The following is a 16,943-nucleotide window of genomic DNA, read 5'->3' on the forward strand; positions in this document are numbered from 1 at the left end:
ATGACAATGATGAGATGATAGATAGTCGTTACTGAACACCCAAATCGACGTCAATTTTCTTGGTGTAATCACAAATTTTAACTGGGCTCTGTTTTATCGGTGCTGCTGGGTCAGTGTGTTCTGGAATCACTTCAACACAAGGTAAGAGGGCGTACAGCCGACGCATCGAAAAGATAAGTTTGTAGCGTTTTAAACGGTAGCTGCTGCAAAATATTTTATAATGCATCTACATAATATCCTGTATTTATATAATATACTAAATAGATGCGTCATGTATATGTATGTGTGTGTTTGCAAAATACTGTTATATGTAAACTTTACAATATTCACGACGGCAGCGGCGGCCCAATTATAATTATTATACATCGTAAGCCGACTACACCAACGCCTATATATGTGTTATAGACATATGTATATGCTCAGATTTTCAAATCACTAGCTCATTTGCCATCACACTATTTGTTGCATGGTTGAGTTCCCTTATTATTCCTACATTGTGTTTCGTGCCTTTTTGGTTACGCTTCCAAATTTGTGTTACTTGTACGTGTGTTGTCCTAGGTTTAAGACTTCTCAAGAAAAAAAAAAAAATTCTGTTATCGTACAAATTATCTGTCATTCTATACATATAGCACAAGTTTCAACATCAAAATAATTTAGCAATCTACGTGTAACACGCTCGAAGACCTGCCGTATCTAAATATCTCAATAAAGGGGGCTAACTGGAGTTTGAGTGAAGGCTATACGTAAATGTTACAAGACTGACCACAGACAACAGTGGGGACGTTCCATTTCTCCAAACTGTATTCTTACATAGCTTAGACCACCGTTTTATATCGGAAGACCGTCGAACGTATTAAACTCCATTTCTCACTGTCAAAAATATGCGTTCAATCTTGAGACTCGCAGCCTAGTTGTCAATATTGAGCAATGTAAATATTTCAATCTGCACCTCTCCAAGATCTTCTACCAAATGCAGAGAGTGGACTGTGTTAGGAACTATGAAGCATTGTATAAAAACAAATAGAAGTAGATAGATATTAGTTTAGAACATAGTCTCGCTTATTTCATACTTTCCATTCTAGCACAAAAAAGACGAATATTGTAGACGTAATTTTTGTTTATTCGACAGAATCTACGAACCGCGATTGTAATTGATTTGATTTTTCCAACAGCCGTTCTGCTGTGGTTCGCGGTCACGTCGTTACTGCCCTTGGTACCGGCCTCATGGGTGTCAGGGTGAGCACCAGCACTCCACTCGAAGGCTTCACCCTGACACGAGACGATGGATGGTTCGATTTGCTCGTCAACGGCGGTGGAGCTGTTACTCTACAGTTTGGAAGGTCACCTTTCAAAGCGCAAAGCCATATCGTGTTCGTTCCGTGGAACGAGGTAGGACAGAGTTCTAAAAATAACATCAAGGCGATCAGCACGTAGTGCATTTTCGATAATCCGAACGTGAAATTTTCTGTTCTTGTTACAGGTGATCATCATTGATAAAATTGTGATGACTACAACCGATGAAAAGCATATTTCGCACATTCCTCACGCCTGCGCCGCACATGATTACGACCTGATGAAGCCGGTCGTTCTTGCAACGTGGAAACATGGTTTCCAAGGTGCCTGTCCAGACCGTAGTGCGATTCTTGCCGAGTCCCAGGTCATTCAAGAAAGTCTCCAAATACCCGGTACCGGTTTGAATCTTGTCTACCACAGTTCAAGGGCTGCCGGATATCTGTCAACAATCCAGCTGCAGCTTACCCCTGAAACAATTCCACCATCCCTCAATCTAATTCACTTGAGAATCACCATTGAGGGTATTTTGTTTGAAAAAACATTCGAGGCTGATCCGGTGATAAAATTCACATACGCTTGGAACCGTTTGAACGTCTATCGCCAGCGAGTTTACGGAGTCACAACGGCCATGGTCAAAGTCGGATACGAATATATAGACTGCAAGGACGTGATCTGGGATGTGCAGACGACTAAACTGAGTGGTCACGACATGTCAATATCGGAAGTCGGAGGATGGAACTTGGACATTCATCACAGATACAACTTCCACGAAGGAATACTACAGAAAGGTGACGGCGCGAACATTTATCTGAAACACAAACCTAGGGTTATTTTAACCTCGATGGGCGACGGGCATCAACGACCATTGGACTGCTTTGACTGCGACGGACAAGCATCGAAACAACGATTGCTAGCTCCAGTCGCTCTTGCGACAGCTCCGGATGGCTCGATTTTCGTCGGTGACTTCAATCTTGTCAGAAAAATTCTTGTCGACGGCACTGTCAAGACCGTTGTCCGACTTAAGTAAGCTCCTTTTCATCTTCACGTAATTGTTTCAGGTCTCCTTACTGGTAGACGACGTGCTCACACGCATTATCCATTTTTTGTTACAGCGCAACGAGGGTCTCGTACCGTTACCACGTAGCCCTGAGCCCATTGGACGGAGTTCTCTATATTTCCGATCCAGAATCTCACCAGATAATTCGCGTCCGTGACACAAATGACTATTCAGACCCAGAGCACAACTGGGAAACGGTCGTTGGCTCCGGAGAACGCTGTCTTCCCGGAGACGAGGCACACTGTGGAGATGGAGCACTGGCTAGAGACGCAAAGCTGGCGTATCCAAAAGGCGTAGCAGTGTCAGCTGACAACGTTCTGTACTTTGCCGATGGTACGAACATACGAATGGTGGACAGGGACGGCATCATAACAACGGTCATTGGAAATCACATGCACAAGTCCCACTGGAAGCCAATACCTTGTGAAGGAACGCTGAATGTCGAAGAGGTGCACCTTAGGTGGCCCACTGAACTGGCGATAAATCCTCTTGACAATTCTCTACACATGATCGACGATCACATGGTTCTCCAGCTCGCACCCGACGGTCGCGTGAAGGTTGTGGCCGGCCGTCCACTTCATTGTGCATCGCCGTCCACCACTTTCGATACGGAATTGGCCACCCATGCGACGCTGGTGATGCCGCAGAGTATAGCGTTTGCTCCTTCCGGCGACTTGTACATCGCCGAAAGTGACTCTCAGCGGATAAATCGGGTTCGAGTTATCGGAACTGACGGCAAGATTTCACCCTACGCCGGGGCAGAATCGAAGTGCAACTGCCTCGAACGCGGCTGCGACTGTTTCGAAGCTGATCACTACCTGGCATCCAGTTCAAAGTTCAACACTATCTCTGCTGTTGCCGTTTCTCCCGATGGTATCGTGCACATCGGCGATCAAGCAAATTATAGAATTCGATCTGTCATGGCGAGCATACCGGATGCCAGTGGAGCCAGGGAGTACGAAATATACTCACCTGACACGCAAGAGATCTATGTATTCAACAGATTCGGTCAGCACATTGCCACCAAGAATATTCTTACCGGAGAAACGAACTATCTGTTTTCCTACAACGTGAATACGAGCAACGGAAAATTGAGCACCGTCACGGATGCTGCCGGAAACAAAGTGTTCCTCCTGCGCGATTATTCAAGTCAGGTTAATTCGATCGAGAACACTAAGGGCCAAAAATGTAGGCTGAGAATGTCAAGAATGAAGATGCTCCACGAGCTCAGCACTCCTGATAATTACAACGTCACTTTCGACTATCACGGACCGACCGGCTTGCTGAAAACTAAGCTTGACAGTACCGGGAGAAGCTACGTCTATAATTACGACGAATTCGGAAGATTAACGAGCGCCGTAACGCCAACTGGAAAAGTTATCAGTCTGGCATTTGACCTGAGTGTCAAGGGTGCGACTGTCAAGGTTGGCCAGAATAATAGAAAGCCTGTTTCCATGCTCATCAAGGGCTCGTCGGTAGTTACGAAAGTTGGAGAGGCTGAACAGCGGACCATTGTTCTCGGAGACGGTGGCGTGGGTCAAGTAACCCCTTGGTTACATACAGTGAGCACCGACACCGTTCCCTACTCAATATTGGCCGAAATTGAACCATTGCTCGGCGAAAGCTATCCAGTGCCAGCTAAACAAAGAACAGAGATAGCCGGTGACTTGGCGAACAGATTCGAGTGGAGATACTTCTTGAGAAGAGTGCAGGGCAACAAAAACCGTGGAAACACGAAAGCGGTAGCTCAAGTTGGGCGAAAGCTTCGAATAAACGGAGAGAATCTCCTCTCTCTGGAATACGACAGAGAGTCGAACACCGTTGCTGTCTTCATGGACGATCGTGTCGAGCTCCTTAACGTCACCTACGACAGAACGGCGAGGCCCGTGAAATGGGGACCGAGAAATGGAATTTTCGCCGGTGTAGACTTGGAGTACGACAGGTTCAGCAGATTGACCAGTTGGACGTGGGGTGACATCAGCGAAACTTACGGCTTTGACAGAGCCGGAAGATTGTACGAAATAAAATACAGTGACGGTACCGCGATGATCTACGCTTTCAAAGACATGTTCAGCAGCCTGCCCCTCAAAGTCACAACTCCACGAGGCAGCGATTATCTTCTCCAATATGACGAGGCCGGAGCCCTTCAGTCGCTAACCACACCCAGAGGACACATTCATGCCTTCTCTCTCCAGACTTCGCTCGGCTTCTACAAGTACCAATACTATTCACCGATGAACAGACATCCGTACGAGATTCTCTACAACGACGATGGCCAAATATTGGCGAAAGTTTATCCTCATCAGAGTGGGAAGGTTGCTTACGTTTACGATCACACGGGCAAACTGGAAACCACGTTGGCAGGTTGGTTGATATCTCAATTCATTCTTACAATAAATTTTTGTTATTAAACTTTTTTAGCGTTCATGTCTAAACTCCGAAATGAATGAACCGATTCGCAGACTGTCACTAACAATGTTTTTTTCCATCAGGATTGTCTTCTATCCATTACACCTACCAAGAAGCCACGAGCCTCGTGCGAAGCATCGATGTAAACGAACCGAACTTCGAAATGCGTCTAGAGTACAAGTATCACGCGGGAATAGTGAAGGATGAGAAAATTAAATTCGGCAGCAAAAGCGGAATGGACAACGCACACTACCGCTTCCAGTATGATGGTAACGCCCGAATTTCGGGTCTCGAGGTGGACATAAATGGAAAGGAGTTGCCGCAGCTGCGAATAAAATACAATCAAAATCTTGGTCTACTGGAGGGAGTGAGTGACCTCAGAATTCACAGGAACACGTTCAACAGATCAGTGATGCAGGACACGAGCAAACAGTTCTTCACGATAACCGACTACGACGATCATGGCCGGATAAAGACAGTGCTGATGAACATAAGAGCGTTGGATGTCTTCAGAATGGAACTGGAATACGACAATCGGAATCGTATAAAGTCGAGAAAGTTCAGCATCGGTAGAGAGTCGATGATGGACAAGATAACGTACAACGCCGACGGACACGTTCTGGAAGTCGCTGACACAGACAACAACTGGCAGTACAGCTACGACGAGAATGGAAACATTATTGGAGTTACCGAGCAAAACGAGAAGATCACGCTTGGATACGACAGCGGGGATCGTGTTGTTCAGTACGGAGACGTCGAGTTCAACTCCTACGACGGTCGAGGTTTCGTTGTGAGACGGGGGGAGCACAAGTACAGGTACAACTCGAGAGGACAGCTGATCCATGCATTCGAACACGACAAATTCCAGATATGGTACTTCTACGACGACCGCGGAAGGCTGGTGGCGTGGAACGACGACAGAGGAAACATCACCCAGTACTTCTACGCTAATCCAAGAACACCAGACCTCATAACTCACGTGCATTTCCCGAAGTCATCCAAGACTTTTAGATTCTTATACGACGCTCGAGACTTTTTGATAACGGTTGAAACCTCGGAACAAAGGTTCTACGTAGCTTCCGACCAGAACGGCTCGCCACTGGCGCTATTCGACACGAACGGGAACCTCATCAAAGAAATGGGACGAACTCCATTCGGCAAAATTATCAAGGACACTAACCCCGATTTCTATCTTCCGATCGACTTCCACGGTGGTTTGTTGGACCCCAACACGCGACTGGTGTATCTGAACAAACGTCTCTACGATCCAGCGGTGGGTCAGTGGATGACCCCGGCCTGGGAGCAAATGGCCAATGAACTGACGACTCCGACCGACATATTCATCTACAGATTTCGTAACAACGATCCGATAAACAGCAAACAGAACGTGGAATACATGACTGACTTGGCGAGCTGGCTGATGCTGTACGGCTACGACATCTCCGCCATGCTCGGTTCGGAGTACACCAAGGGTATGGTCTACCAGCCCAGTGCCACCATCACTTCTCCCCAGCTCACGCCAGAGTTCGGGGTCATGTCGGGACTGCAGTGCATCGTCAATAGGGTTCACCAGAAATTCTCTGACCTCGGTTTCGTGCCAAAGCCACTTCTGAAGCTCGAACCAAAGACGAGAAACCTTCTCCCGAGAGTGGCGCACAGAAGAGCTGTCTTCGGCGAAGGTGTTCTGGTGTCCAGGGTCGGAGGTCGAGCCCTGGTCAGCGTTGTGGACGGCGTAAACAGCGTCGTTCAGGACGTGGTGACCTCGGTATTTAACAGTTCGTTCTTCCTCCCGTTGCACTTCAGTGTCCACGATCAGGACGTGTTCTACTTCGTTAAGGACAACGCGTTGAAGATAAGGGACGACATGGAGGAGCTTCGTCGTCTCGGTGGAATGTTCAACGTTTCTACCCACGAAACAACCGAGCACGGCGCCGGGACGTGGAAGGAGCTCAGGCTCCACAATCCGGACGCTGCAGTTGTCATTAAATACGGTGCAGACCCCGAGCAGGAGAGACACAGGATATTGAAGCACGCCCATAAAAGGGCAGTAGAGAGAGCTTGGGAAATAGAGAAACAGTTGGTCGCCAATGGTTTTCAGGGACGGGGCGACTGGACCGAAGAAGAGAAGGAAGAGCTGATAAACCACGGTGATGTTGACGGTTACGAGGGCGTGGATATTCACAGTGTACATAGGTATCCGCAGCTCGCCGACGATCCGGGGAACGTCGCGTTCACCAGAGACACTAAACGTAAGAGGAGACGGAGTGGCAATAGACGGAACAGAATTCACAGGCACGATTCGTGATTTGATAAATTTTAATTAACCGAACATTTCACCTATTATAGTAAGATAAAACCGCAATGTGTGAAATTCTATACACGTTATGAAAACGTATAACAAATTCATGCGTATGAATAACACGTTGTGATATGTCCATGGTAACGTTTAGAATTAAAACAATCAAAAAGAAGACTTTTTAAACTGAACAAATAAAAGAAGAAGAATAGCTTGAGTGAAACGGGGAAAAAATTGGAGAGATTGAAAAAAAAATAATTAATTAATCGAACGGTAATGCAAATTTGAATGAAAATTCAATCTCTTTGCTACATGTGGGGAAAATCCTCGACTTAATTAATGAGACGACTGAGACTCGTGTGTAATATATATTACTATTATTTTATTTGTATCGAACTTGTTGGTGCCATATATTATTATTATCATCACCATCATTATTATTATTATTACTATTATTGATGTTGTTTTTATTATTATTACTATTACTTTCGTGATTTTTTTTTATTTCTTGTTTTTTTTTTGTAAGGAATAATCCATAAAGTGTCAAAATTAAACTAGTCGCAAGTAATGAAACGATGAGTATAAAGCTTATCCTTATCGGGGTGATTATTTTATAAACAAGAGACAAACAATTATATGCGTGCTTGTGCGCTGTTGATAAGCTTGTTATACTCAATTTATGAGATGCTGCGCAGGTGTAGTTTGATAAAAAGTAATAATAATAATCTGGACACTCTCTGCGATAAATGTGAATATAATATATAGTGATGATGTTCATTGTTCGGTACGCATAATATAAAATATGGATTTTATGATAATGTTATCGACAGACAAATGGTATTAAAATGATCGATATCTGTCCGCGTGTGAGTGCATGTAGGTACGTGTTGCGTGCCAGCCATGAATTTTTGAAGAGAATTTTAAAAGGGTGAAGAAAAAAAAAATGGTTGAGAATAAATAAATAATAATAATGACGTAAAAAATAACAAAAAAACACGCAACATTGATGGGTTTATAACAGGGTCTATGACACATACAAAAACTAATATATTTCAAACGTGGTATAAGTTTGCTCCACTTTATACATATAAATATATTCATACAACAGCGTATAAACTGCAGAAACTTTATAATTGTTGAATGAATGTAGATAATAGTGCAGAAATTATTATCCTTACCTGTCATCAATGGTGAAAGAGAAAAATCAGCGGAGATATTTCAATGCTATTGTATTAATAATTATTATGATAATTATTAACGTCGAGAACAAGAATACCCAACAAATATTTTTAACAGAGTATGACGATGAAGGATAAAGACGGTGTAAATATTATACAATATAAATGAATCAATATGTAAAATGTAGATATAACGTAACGTAATTATACTTATATAATATATATAGTATAACGATGGCAAGTTCAATTTGGGGGAAAAAATTTTTGGGTATGCTTTTTTATATACACACAGACACACACACACACACGACATCATCTGACTATATTATATGCATACGTAAAACATACATAATATACATTATGCGTGATACACTTAATATCGTGAGACGAAAATATACATTATAGATAATCGAATCGAGGAATTCTCGCACAACATGCCTACCACAGCAGGGAAATGATAGATACATATACTAGTCGAATGCATATATTGAGTTACACACATGACACAATGATACATGCGTAACATGCTATAATATGGCCTACTCGGAAAGTCGGCGGCAACGTTCGACGTAATTCATTCGCGATCGGAAATTAGAAATTGCGTATGCAACCCTAATTATATGTGTACGTATTACATATACATTAGGATACACGATACAAATTAGGTAACGTATGAAATTTCTCGAAATAATTCAGAGACACAACTGTAAATAGATACACAATATAATATATTATGTATGCATAGATGACGGTATAAAAAAAAAAAATTGTACCTAGTTCGTAAGTCGTAGCGATAAATATCGGTAAATGTAAAAGATACCTACCTTCTAAACGAGATTGAAAAACGTAAAGAAAATAATAGCAACAACAACAACAACAATAATAATAATAATAACAATAATAACAATAACAATAACAGTAGTAGTAGTGGTAGTAGTAGCAGTGGTGGTAATAGTAATAACGATAATAATAATGTCCAAGATGAATGATATATAAATATCCCCCCGCCTATCTTTCTACTGAAAATGAGAAAAAAAAAAAAATTATTTTTTGAATTGTGTCGTCAAAAATCCTTAACATGTCTAAATAATAACAAAGAATAATCTTTGTGTAACGTTATAATACAAAAGACAAGACGAAAAAAAAAAGATAATAAGGAGAAGAAAAAAAATGTCGGTGTTTCATATTGGAAAAAAAAAAGAAAAAGAAAACAAAAAGAAAATTAATGAAATATTAATAAATTAAAATAGATCAAACCTGAAACGTTTGTATCGAAGTAATCGATAGAAAGTAATAAATAGGGATGCAGCGAGCCAACGTGCGAGCCGTCGCTCCACCGTTGTGTTCTCATAGGTGTAACTAAATACATAATCATAATGCAACATACCTAGTTGACATATAAGTTGACAGTAAAATGTGCAAGTAAATTTTAAACGCTATATGCTGTACATATCTATTGTGTATAGCTAAACTCAATAGTCTTCTTCTTCTTCTTCTTCTTCTTCTTCTTCAGTACATGTTTTTACTTTCTTCTTCATTCCGTTGATACGATCTGCATTCTTGAATTATACCTACACATTTGAATTTGGACTGATTTTCAATATTACTATTAGGTGTACGTACACGATTCGTTGAACATTTGGATCGGTGAAAACGATGAATGAGATTTTATACCTTTTGATATTCCGTTATTTTACTTTTATTGAACACGAAGTAAAATCATGAATTAGATTTAGATTGTACGTTCATAATTGAATATATCGGCGGTTTTCTCTTCTTTTTTTTTTTCACAACTTTTGAAACGTGTCTGTAAAATATAATCTCGATAGACTGCAATGTGTGAAACTTGTTCGTTTAATTTTTTTCTTTTGTTTCTTGTTTTTTTTTTTTTTTGTATTATCTAATACCATTCTGTGAAACAAATTTTATTCAAACGTTAATACGTAATACGTAAACAGAAAAATAATCTCTCAACGTCAGTTCATCGAATAATATGATGTTGATGTAAATATTCTCTGTTCTCTCTATATCCGTAAAACTCGATGCTATTGTGCTATATATAGAGATTTTCTAGAATACGTTGTAGTAGGAAACTGGTTGTTCAGTTGCGAGATATTAAGTGCATTTCGAACGCATAATCAGAATATAATGATTTACGCAGAAAGCCAGAAATGAAATGACGAAAAAAAATAAAAATAAAAAAGAAGAAGAATACGTAAAAACGATAGTTATACTATAAAAATACCTATATTACTTACGCTTATTATCATTTGAACGAGTATGATAATTAAAGAATAAAGACAAATATACTCTTTTTTTCTAAATATCGACAATGAGAACCTAAGCCGTCGCAAGTGTTAAAATTTATACTCATATTGGGAGAGGTGATATTTAAAATACTGTTGCTAAACGTGACAAAGAAAAGCAATACTTTGTAACTTTCGTGTACGTCTTAAAGAGGAAAAAAAAAGAGAAACAAAATAATATAAATTAATATATTTAATTGTGTATCGATAATTATTGTGAAAGGTCATGTGTTTTAGAGGAAAAAATAAAAAGTAAAAAGTAAAGTATGTAAGGTAAAGAAGAGAAAAGAAGGAACGTGACGCACCTGCCATTTTAGTTTTTTATTCGTATTTTTTTTTTCTTTCCTTTTTTTTCTGCCATTCTGATCTTCTTCTCAAAATTTTCTTCAGAACAATCAGGCAAAAATCTATTATACATGTGATGTGTAAGCGAGTTGCGTCGAATTTTTGTACATATATATAATATAATACCATACATATATAATTAATTATATTTTGCTCTGTTAATGTTGTGGATTTTAAACGATTCAAAAAAAAAAAAATAAACAAATAAAAAAATACAAATAAAAATAAAAATAAGAAGAAAAAAGAAGTAATTGAAAAAAATGCGATAAATGTTCGTAGAGGAAAATATCTGCATGATACAGTTCGGAAGCGATATTTAATCTTGGCTAGACAACTACACTATCCACGATACTAGCTATATCTGATTATAGCTCTCTCTCACTCTCTCTCTCTCTCTCTCCTCCTCCTCCTCCTTCTTCGTACCCATTATACTTTGATTTACAGAAAAAATCATTATTTCAATCTTTCCAAATCCTAATCCCCCCCCCCCGAAATTTCCTAATAAGAATCTCACGATTTCAATGTCTGCAATAGTCAACATACCTACGATTGCAAGGTTTACCATTGCAGAGATTGTACACGCGTATTATATAAACAATTTTTTCATAATTTAAATGTAAATATTTATAATTATTATTATTATGTAAATATTCTTATATACACGAGTTTATTTTACACTACAATATATATAAATATATATATATATATATACATATACACATTATCATGTAATATTTAATATAAGAAACATATTCTATACTCTTACACTATAAGATACTCAATAAATATATCTATAAAATTCCCCAGTGTCTGTGAATGTCTACCTTATACCCTATCCTGATGTTCCCATCATATTGTAGCGTCTGATTCAGCCCACTTATGTATGATATACATATAATATGAATAATTGAAAATTCGTTTAAAGCAAAATAAGACCGACAAACTGACCTTGTATAAATATTAATTGTATATACATATATTATACAGTGAGATATATACCATTTACATTTTAAACAGATCTTTTTCGCAAAATTTATCCTGTGTGTTATCATTTCAAAATTGGTTCAACAGAATTCTCAACGTTACATAATACTTAATATCTGATTAAACGCATTTTCAGTGGCAAAATCAAGTTTCGTTGGTGAATTGTGGGACTAAAATTTATTATCTAATCAGCAAGAGTCTATGCTGAAATGAAAGAAACGGTAAACGATGATCTACACATTAAATCACGTAAGTAATATGTAATTACTATTCTGTGATTAAGTGCAATTCGAAATATATCATGCTTGTACCAAATGACGAAAATTCTTTTGCGAAAGGAAAGGAATCGATATGATGAAATTAAATCCCGCGAATAGTTTTATATTTAACGAAAAACTTTAATACACGTATATTACATATGTTGTACTGTATCTAGGAGTGCGACCTTATTTTGTAATGGTCTGTAAATTTGACTTAATCTTCAATGATTATTACAAACATTTAATACATTGATTCACCCCTCGCAAGGAGAAGAAAAAGTAGTTGTAACGCTTATAAATCGAAAGAAAACGATAAGGAACATATTACAATGTAAATCCAACAAAAATTAGACGCTAACGATAAGTAGATTAAAGTTGAATGCTTTAAACGGCTATGAAAAATATTTTTCATTCATTATACAAATACGAAACGATAAAATTGCTTTCCAGTAAACCTATTACAAGTTATTAAATGGAGTGTGTGAAATCTCGAAATGAAATATTACCCCTGTGTGAAGATTACTAACCGAAATTAATAAACAAGCATCTTTTGTATTTTCATATTCGTTCTCGCGACTTTCTTACTCTGTGTAAAATCAATCGATAATTCAGCGAAAAACTCGCTACTCTGAATCCATTAGTGATAACGTAATCAAAGTTAAAACAAATTTTGTTATTTTAACACACATCCAATTGTAACTTAGGAAAGCTGAATTAAAGATTTTCATTAAAATGGAGAAAACTTGAACTGGGAATTGAAAACTAATGTGGCAACATGATGAAAAAATTACGCTGATGAGAATGAGTACTGAATTGAAGTTTATTTTTACAATGATTAGAAAACGTGTGATTATTTTCTCATAGACAATACATATTATCATTATATATTACAAATAACGAAACGCTTATCAGGACGTAGGTGGAATTCTATTTACAATATTTCGTTCTATAGATTATACAAGACAGTGTTTCTGTTTATATTATCAAGTTATGTGCCTATATAGTTTCAGGTGTGTGTCTAATCCGTCTAGCACAGCAGGCCAATTAGTTAGTCACTGATACATACACTGTGACACATGTAGTACAAACTCAGTATTACCATGTTCAAAGTAGCTGAGGAGAGAAATATCAAAGTACCCGAGAGCAGTAGACAATAACGAACGACGTATGAAAGGTATGCAAAATGTTACATATGATTTCTACTGTTCAGTACCAAAAACGATTGATCAACCGACGTGAAACTCACTTTTAAACGATTCCACATTTCCATCTCTGGGAAAAGGTTTGTCTTTTTGAAAAAAGACCGTAGGGTTGGAACTTTCTTCAATAACGAGTTTCTCCGTAGTTCATTTATTTAGTAACTAAGATTTTATTTGACGTGAAGTACAAAAGTACAGTTATGATTTCATCTGGACTAGCTACATTCAACTGGTTATTTGAATTTTACAGTGTGAAAAGAGTTTCAGACGTTAGTTAACATTTCTTAACGGGCCGCAATTCAAGGTCATTATTAACGTTTGATTATATAAAATAATTAAAAAATATAAAATTACTTTACGCGGCCATACAGTTGTAATTTTTTATATCAATTACTGATTTGTTTTCATTTGTTATTATTGAAAAATAAATTACAGACGATCCTAAACCTTGCTACTTATCGGGAAATATAATTACTCTACTCATTTGGATGAATGATGAACAGGTGATCAGACCTTAGAATGATAACCCTGTAGCACTGTTGGGCTACACAGCGAATGAATCAAACGGGCAACAACTAACGAATAAATTCACTCTCAATCACTTGATAATTTAATTAATTGCAACATTCAAGTCATGTACAGAACAACGTGTCAACAATTACACTCTTCACAACCATAGAAATAATAACGCTATTTGGTGAAAATATTATGCCACTTTTGACCCAATCACATTAGTAATTGTGGGACCGAGCGAGAAGTTATCAGAAATGTTGATGAATATAGTGGAAAATGTAACCGATTTCGTATTACGATAACGATATTGAAAATACATGATTGTTTTGTGAAGGCTAAAGTGAAAATACTAATTTGGTTATAAAATATCGCGACGCAGTTGCGAATGTAAAATATATACGACTAACATTAAAATATGTATATTATATATATATACAAACGTATGAAATACAGTGTTATTTTTTTAGGTAAGTGTATAAATAAACTCACGTCATTTATAATGTGTAAAATGGAATTATACACTTAGAAATTTATTATCTTTGGCTGGAATTCGTGTAGGATACACGCCGCAGAGACAATTTTTTACTTACTCGAGGCCTAACGCCCAGTTTATTCCTTGAACTAGGAACAGGATTAAAGGTTGCCATGCCACTAACCACCTGATCCAATCTAATAATTGTCCATACAAAACGTGCGGCCGCTCCCATCTTGGAAGAATACAGTTAAGGTAACGTAAGTAAATTGCGAACTTGAAAACCCCAATCATTAAAACTTTCGGGCAGAGTTTTACTTGTCATCAAAGGATACGGACTGCAAAACATCTTCTTAAGGTCTACTTTCTCCTTACAGTACGGACAGGTTTGCTTTTTACCTACGATACACCAGCCTCTGATACAGAACTCGTGAAATACGTGATCACAACTCAATTTGTATGTATTCTCAATAACTCCTTCCTCATTTTCAGAAACCAACAATCTGTTGCCACACACTGCGCATACTCCTGGCTCCAATGTTCTTGTTGGCATACTGCCTGGAGCGTAATACTGCAAATAAGATACTAGTAATGAAAATATAAAATTTTTCCTAAAGTTGAGCAGCAACGCGGTAAAAAATCCTTGGCGATTCAATATTTCAAACTAGATGGAATAATTGTAAAATATCTTTATTTCTCCAGATTATCGGGGCTGAGTGACAGTGTGAGATTCTGTAGAACATTTTTACTGACCCCGATATGTGAGGCCATTTTGTCGGCACAAATTTCTGAGATGTCTCTGCCCAGTACACCGAAGTAAAGACCATAGAAAACAAAGAGTAGGCCATAGTCCATCCACACGTGGGGACTGACGTCAAATATCAAATTCAAGCCAAAGAATGTGGCCAGCATTATAACGTATCCAATAATACCCAAGGTATAACTTAATTTGTAAATGAAATAGAACCATTTGTAAACTAATCTGAAAACGAAAATATTTTAGCACTAATTATGGCGGTATTGAGAAGTTTTCTTTGGATGCTTTCTTAACCCTAGAACACACGAACCTCATTACAAAAACTTTTTTGTTACATTTTAACGACTTTTTTTGTATTTCCGTACTCCGTATTTTTATCACTTTCATATCCCAAAATAAATTTATATACTTTTTCTCTTACTTTACTCTTGATAATCACGTTTGAAATTTGTAAATCGAGGATCGGTATCGACCCCACTCGTGAGTTAAACGGTATAAAAAAGATACATGTGTTGTGGGGTTAAACACACGTATGTGCATAGCTGATATAAAGCAAGTTACAGACCTAGGTGTAGTGCCCTGAATTGGTCGTTGCAACGCTTTTCTAACTATGAGCCAAGTTATGCACGAGAATACGTGCCATAAAAATATAAATCTCCACCACTGATTTCTTATGCATAATACAAGCGGTATCACCCACATGGCAAGCAACGTGATCATCTGTAAGTATAATTGGGTAAAATACAGATTTCAGATGTGAGAGACAACTCACAATTTTCTTTCTCTCTCTTTCTCTATCTCGATATCGAATCCTTTCCTACCTGATAAGATTTATAATGCCGTTTTTTCCATTCAACAAGGAACACCTGTACGACTATCAGGGTCACTAACAGGATGAGAAGCATCTCCGTGTGCATAGATTCGTGCCCTCGATGCTTTTCGTGCATCTTTATGTGTTCCACCCTGCGTTAGGAGAAAAATATAATAGATAAAATCCAAGTACGTATAACGCAAGTTTATACACTGAATATTTGAAAAGCCTCTCTACTTAGTCACATTGTTTCTAATATTAAATGAATAAATTATAAGCCTGCATGAGACATGGTGGAATACGGTAATATAGCGTTGATACAATATATTGATTTTAATATAATAACTGGGTGTTTGCAAGGTAACGTTTTTCTGTAATGAGTTTTATCAAGGACGGATGTTGCTGGAACAAATGAAAATTACTGTAATAAAATTAGACATTTTCGCCTTAAAATTTACCTCCATTTCTCTTCCGGAGTGAGTTCAGCTTCGCTCTGAAATGTAAAAGAAAATAAATAAAATAAATCAACAAGAAGATTAACAAAAATGTCACGTGATAAAATTGTCTAAAATAATAGCAACGAAGCAACGAAAAGAAAAAAACATTACAAGATAACAGTTTAAGATAGGAACTAATGCCGATTCACAGTTTATGAATGTACGTACATAGATTACGTTACTTGGTGAAACATTAACGGGTTTACCGATTTTAGGTTATATTTCATCTGACAAGATAAACCTCAATGAATGTCATTTTAAAAGTGACAATTTGCTGCCGAGACAATTTCGTACCTTGTTCGGCATCACGTGTATGTTATCCATTATTGATTATTCACTTGTATTATTAACTAGAAAGTTAATAGCTCGTAGCAAGATGTCATAATACGAATTTAATTACACAGCCGACGCAGCAGAAGCAAGGCAACATACGTGACATATACGGTTGCACGGAACGATGGAACATGGAACCATGGAACCCGACAACGGCAACCGTTAATTGGCTCGATTTTTACATGCAGCGAAATGCTGCCGCAGTATTTTTCTGCCCTCTGTTTCTTGGCCAA

The 16,943-nt window shown here is 38.1% G+C and overlaps 2 protein-coding genes across 9 annotated transcripts in view; one reads left to right on the forward strand and one right to left on the reverse strand.

Annotated features, from left to right (window-relative positions):
• The window catches only part of LOC124306763 (teneurin-m), a 342,803-nt gene extending 333,735 nt beyond the window's left edge, over positions 1 to 9,068 (forward strand). For 6 of the 7 annotated variants that reach the window (XM_046767737.1, XM_046767739.1, XM_046767740.1 and 3 more), the window contains 5 exons: positions 115 to 141; positions 1,173 to 1,389; positions 1,481 to 2,316; positions 2,406 to 4,714; positions 4,843 to 9,068. In XM_046767737.1, the coding sequence (XP_046623693.1) occupies positions 115 to 141; positions 1,173 to 1,389; positions 1,481 to 2,316; positions 2,406 to 4,714; positions 4,843 to 7,064 (5,611 nt within the window). In that variant the 3' untranslated portion in view covers positions 7,065 to 9,068. The remainder of the gene's footprint in view (positions 1 to 114; positions 142 to 1,172; positions 1,390 to 1,480; positions 2,317 to 2,405; positions 4,715 to 4,842) is intronic. The other variant, XM_046767736.1, reaches the window with a different exon arrangement.
• Positions 9,069 to 10,880: 1,812 nt separating this feature from the next.
• LOC124306765 (RING finger protein 121) lies at positions 10,881 to 16,833 on the reverse strand. 2 transcript variants are annotated; one of them, XM_046767743.1, is made up of 7 exons: positions 16,672 to 16,833; positions 16,339 to 16,373; positions 15,891 to 16,032; positions 15,635 to 15,789; positions 15,066 to 15,294; positions 14,648 to 14,883; positions 10,881 to 14,547 (listed from the first exon to the last, which is right to left on the reverse strand). In XM_046767743.1, exons 1-7 carry the CDS (start codon positions 16,699 to 16,701, stop codon positions 14,427 to 14,429), a joined length of 948 nt encoding a protein of 315 aa, XP_046623699.1. In that variant the 5' UTR covers positions 16,702 to 16,833; the 3' UTR covers positions 10,881 to 14,426. The 2 variants fall into 2 exon arrangements, with proteins under 2 accessions (XP_046623699.1, XP_046623700.1); XM_046767744.1 differs by lacking the exon at positions 16,672 to 16,833 and adding an exon at positions 16,546 to 16,662.
• Positions 16,834 to 16,943: the final 110 nt, after the last annotated feature.

Source organism: Neodiprion virginianus, chromosome 6 (assembly GCF_021901495.1).
Source record: "Neodiprion virginianus isolate iyNeoVirg1 chromosome 6, iyNeoVirg1.1, whole genome shotgun sequence".
NCBI classification, from domain to species: domain Eukaryota; kingdom Metazoa; phylum Arthropoda; class Insecta; order Hymenoptera; family Diprionidae; genus Neodiprion; species Neodiprion virginianus.

Coding starts and splice junctions, on each gene's coding strand:
- LOC124306765 (XM_046767743.1), bottom strand. CDS start 16,701: ATGGATAACATACACGTGATGCCGAACAAG. Junction 16,374..16,671: donor TACACGTGATGCCGAACAAG/GTACGAAATTGT, acceptor TTTACATTTCAG/AGCGAAGCTGAACTCACTCC. Junction 14,884..15,065: donor AAATGGCCTCACATATCGGG/GTCAGTAAAAAT, acceptor TCTTATTTGCAG/TATTACGCTCCAGGCAGTAT.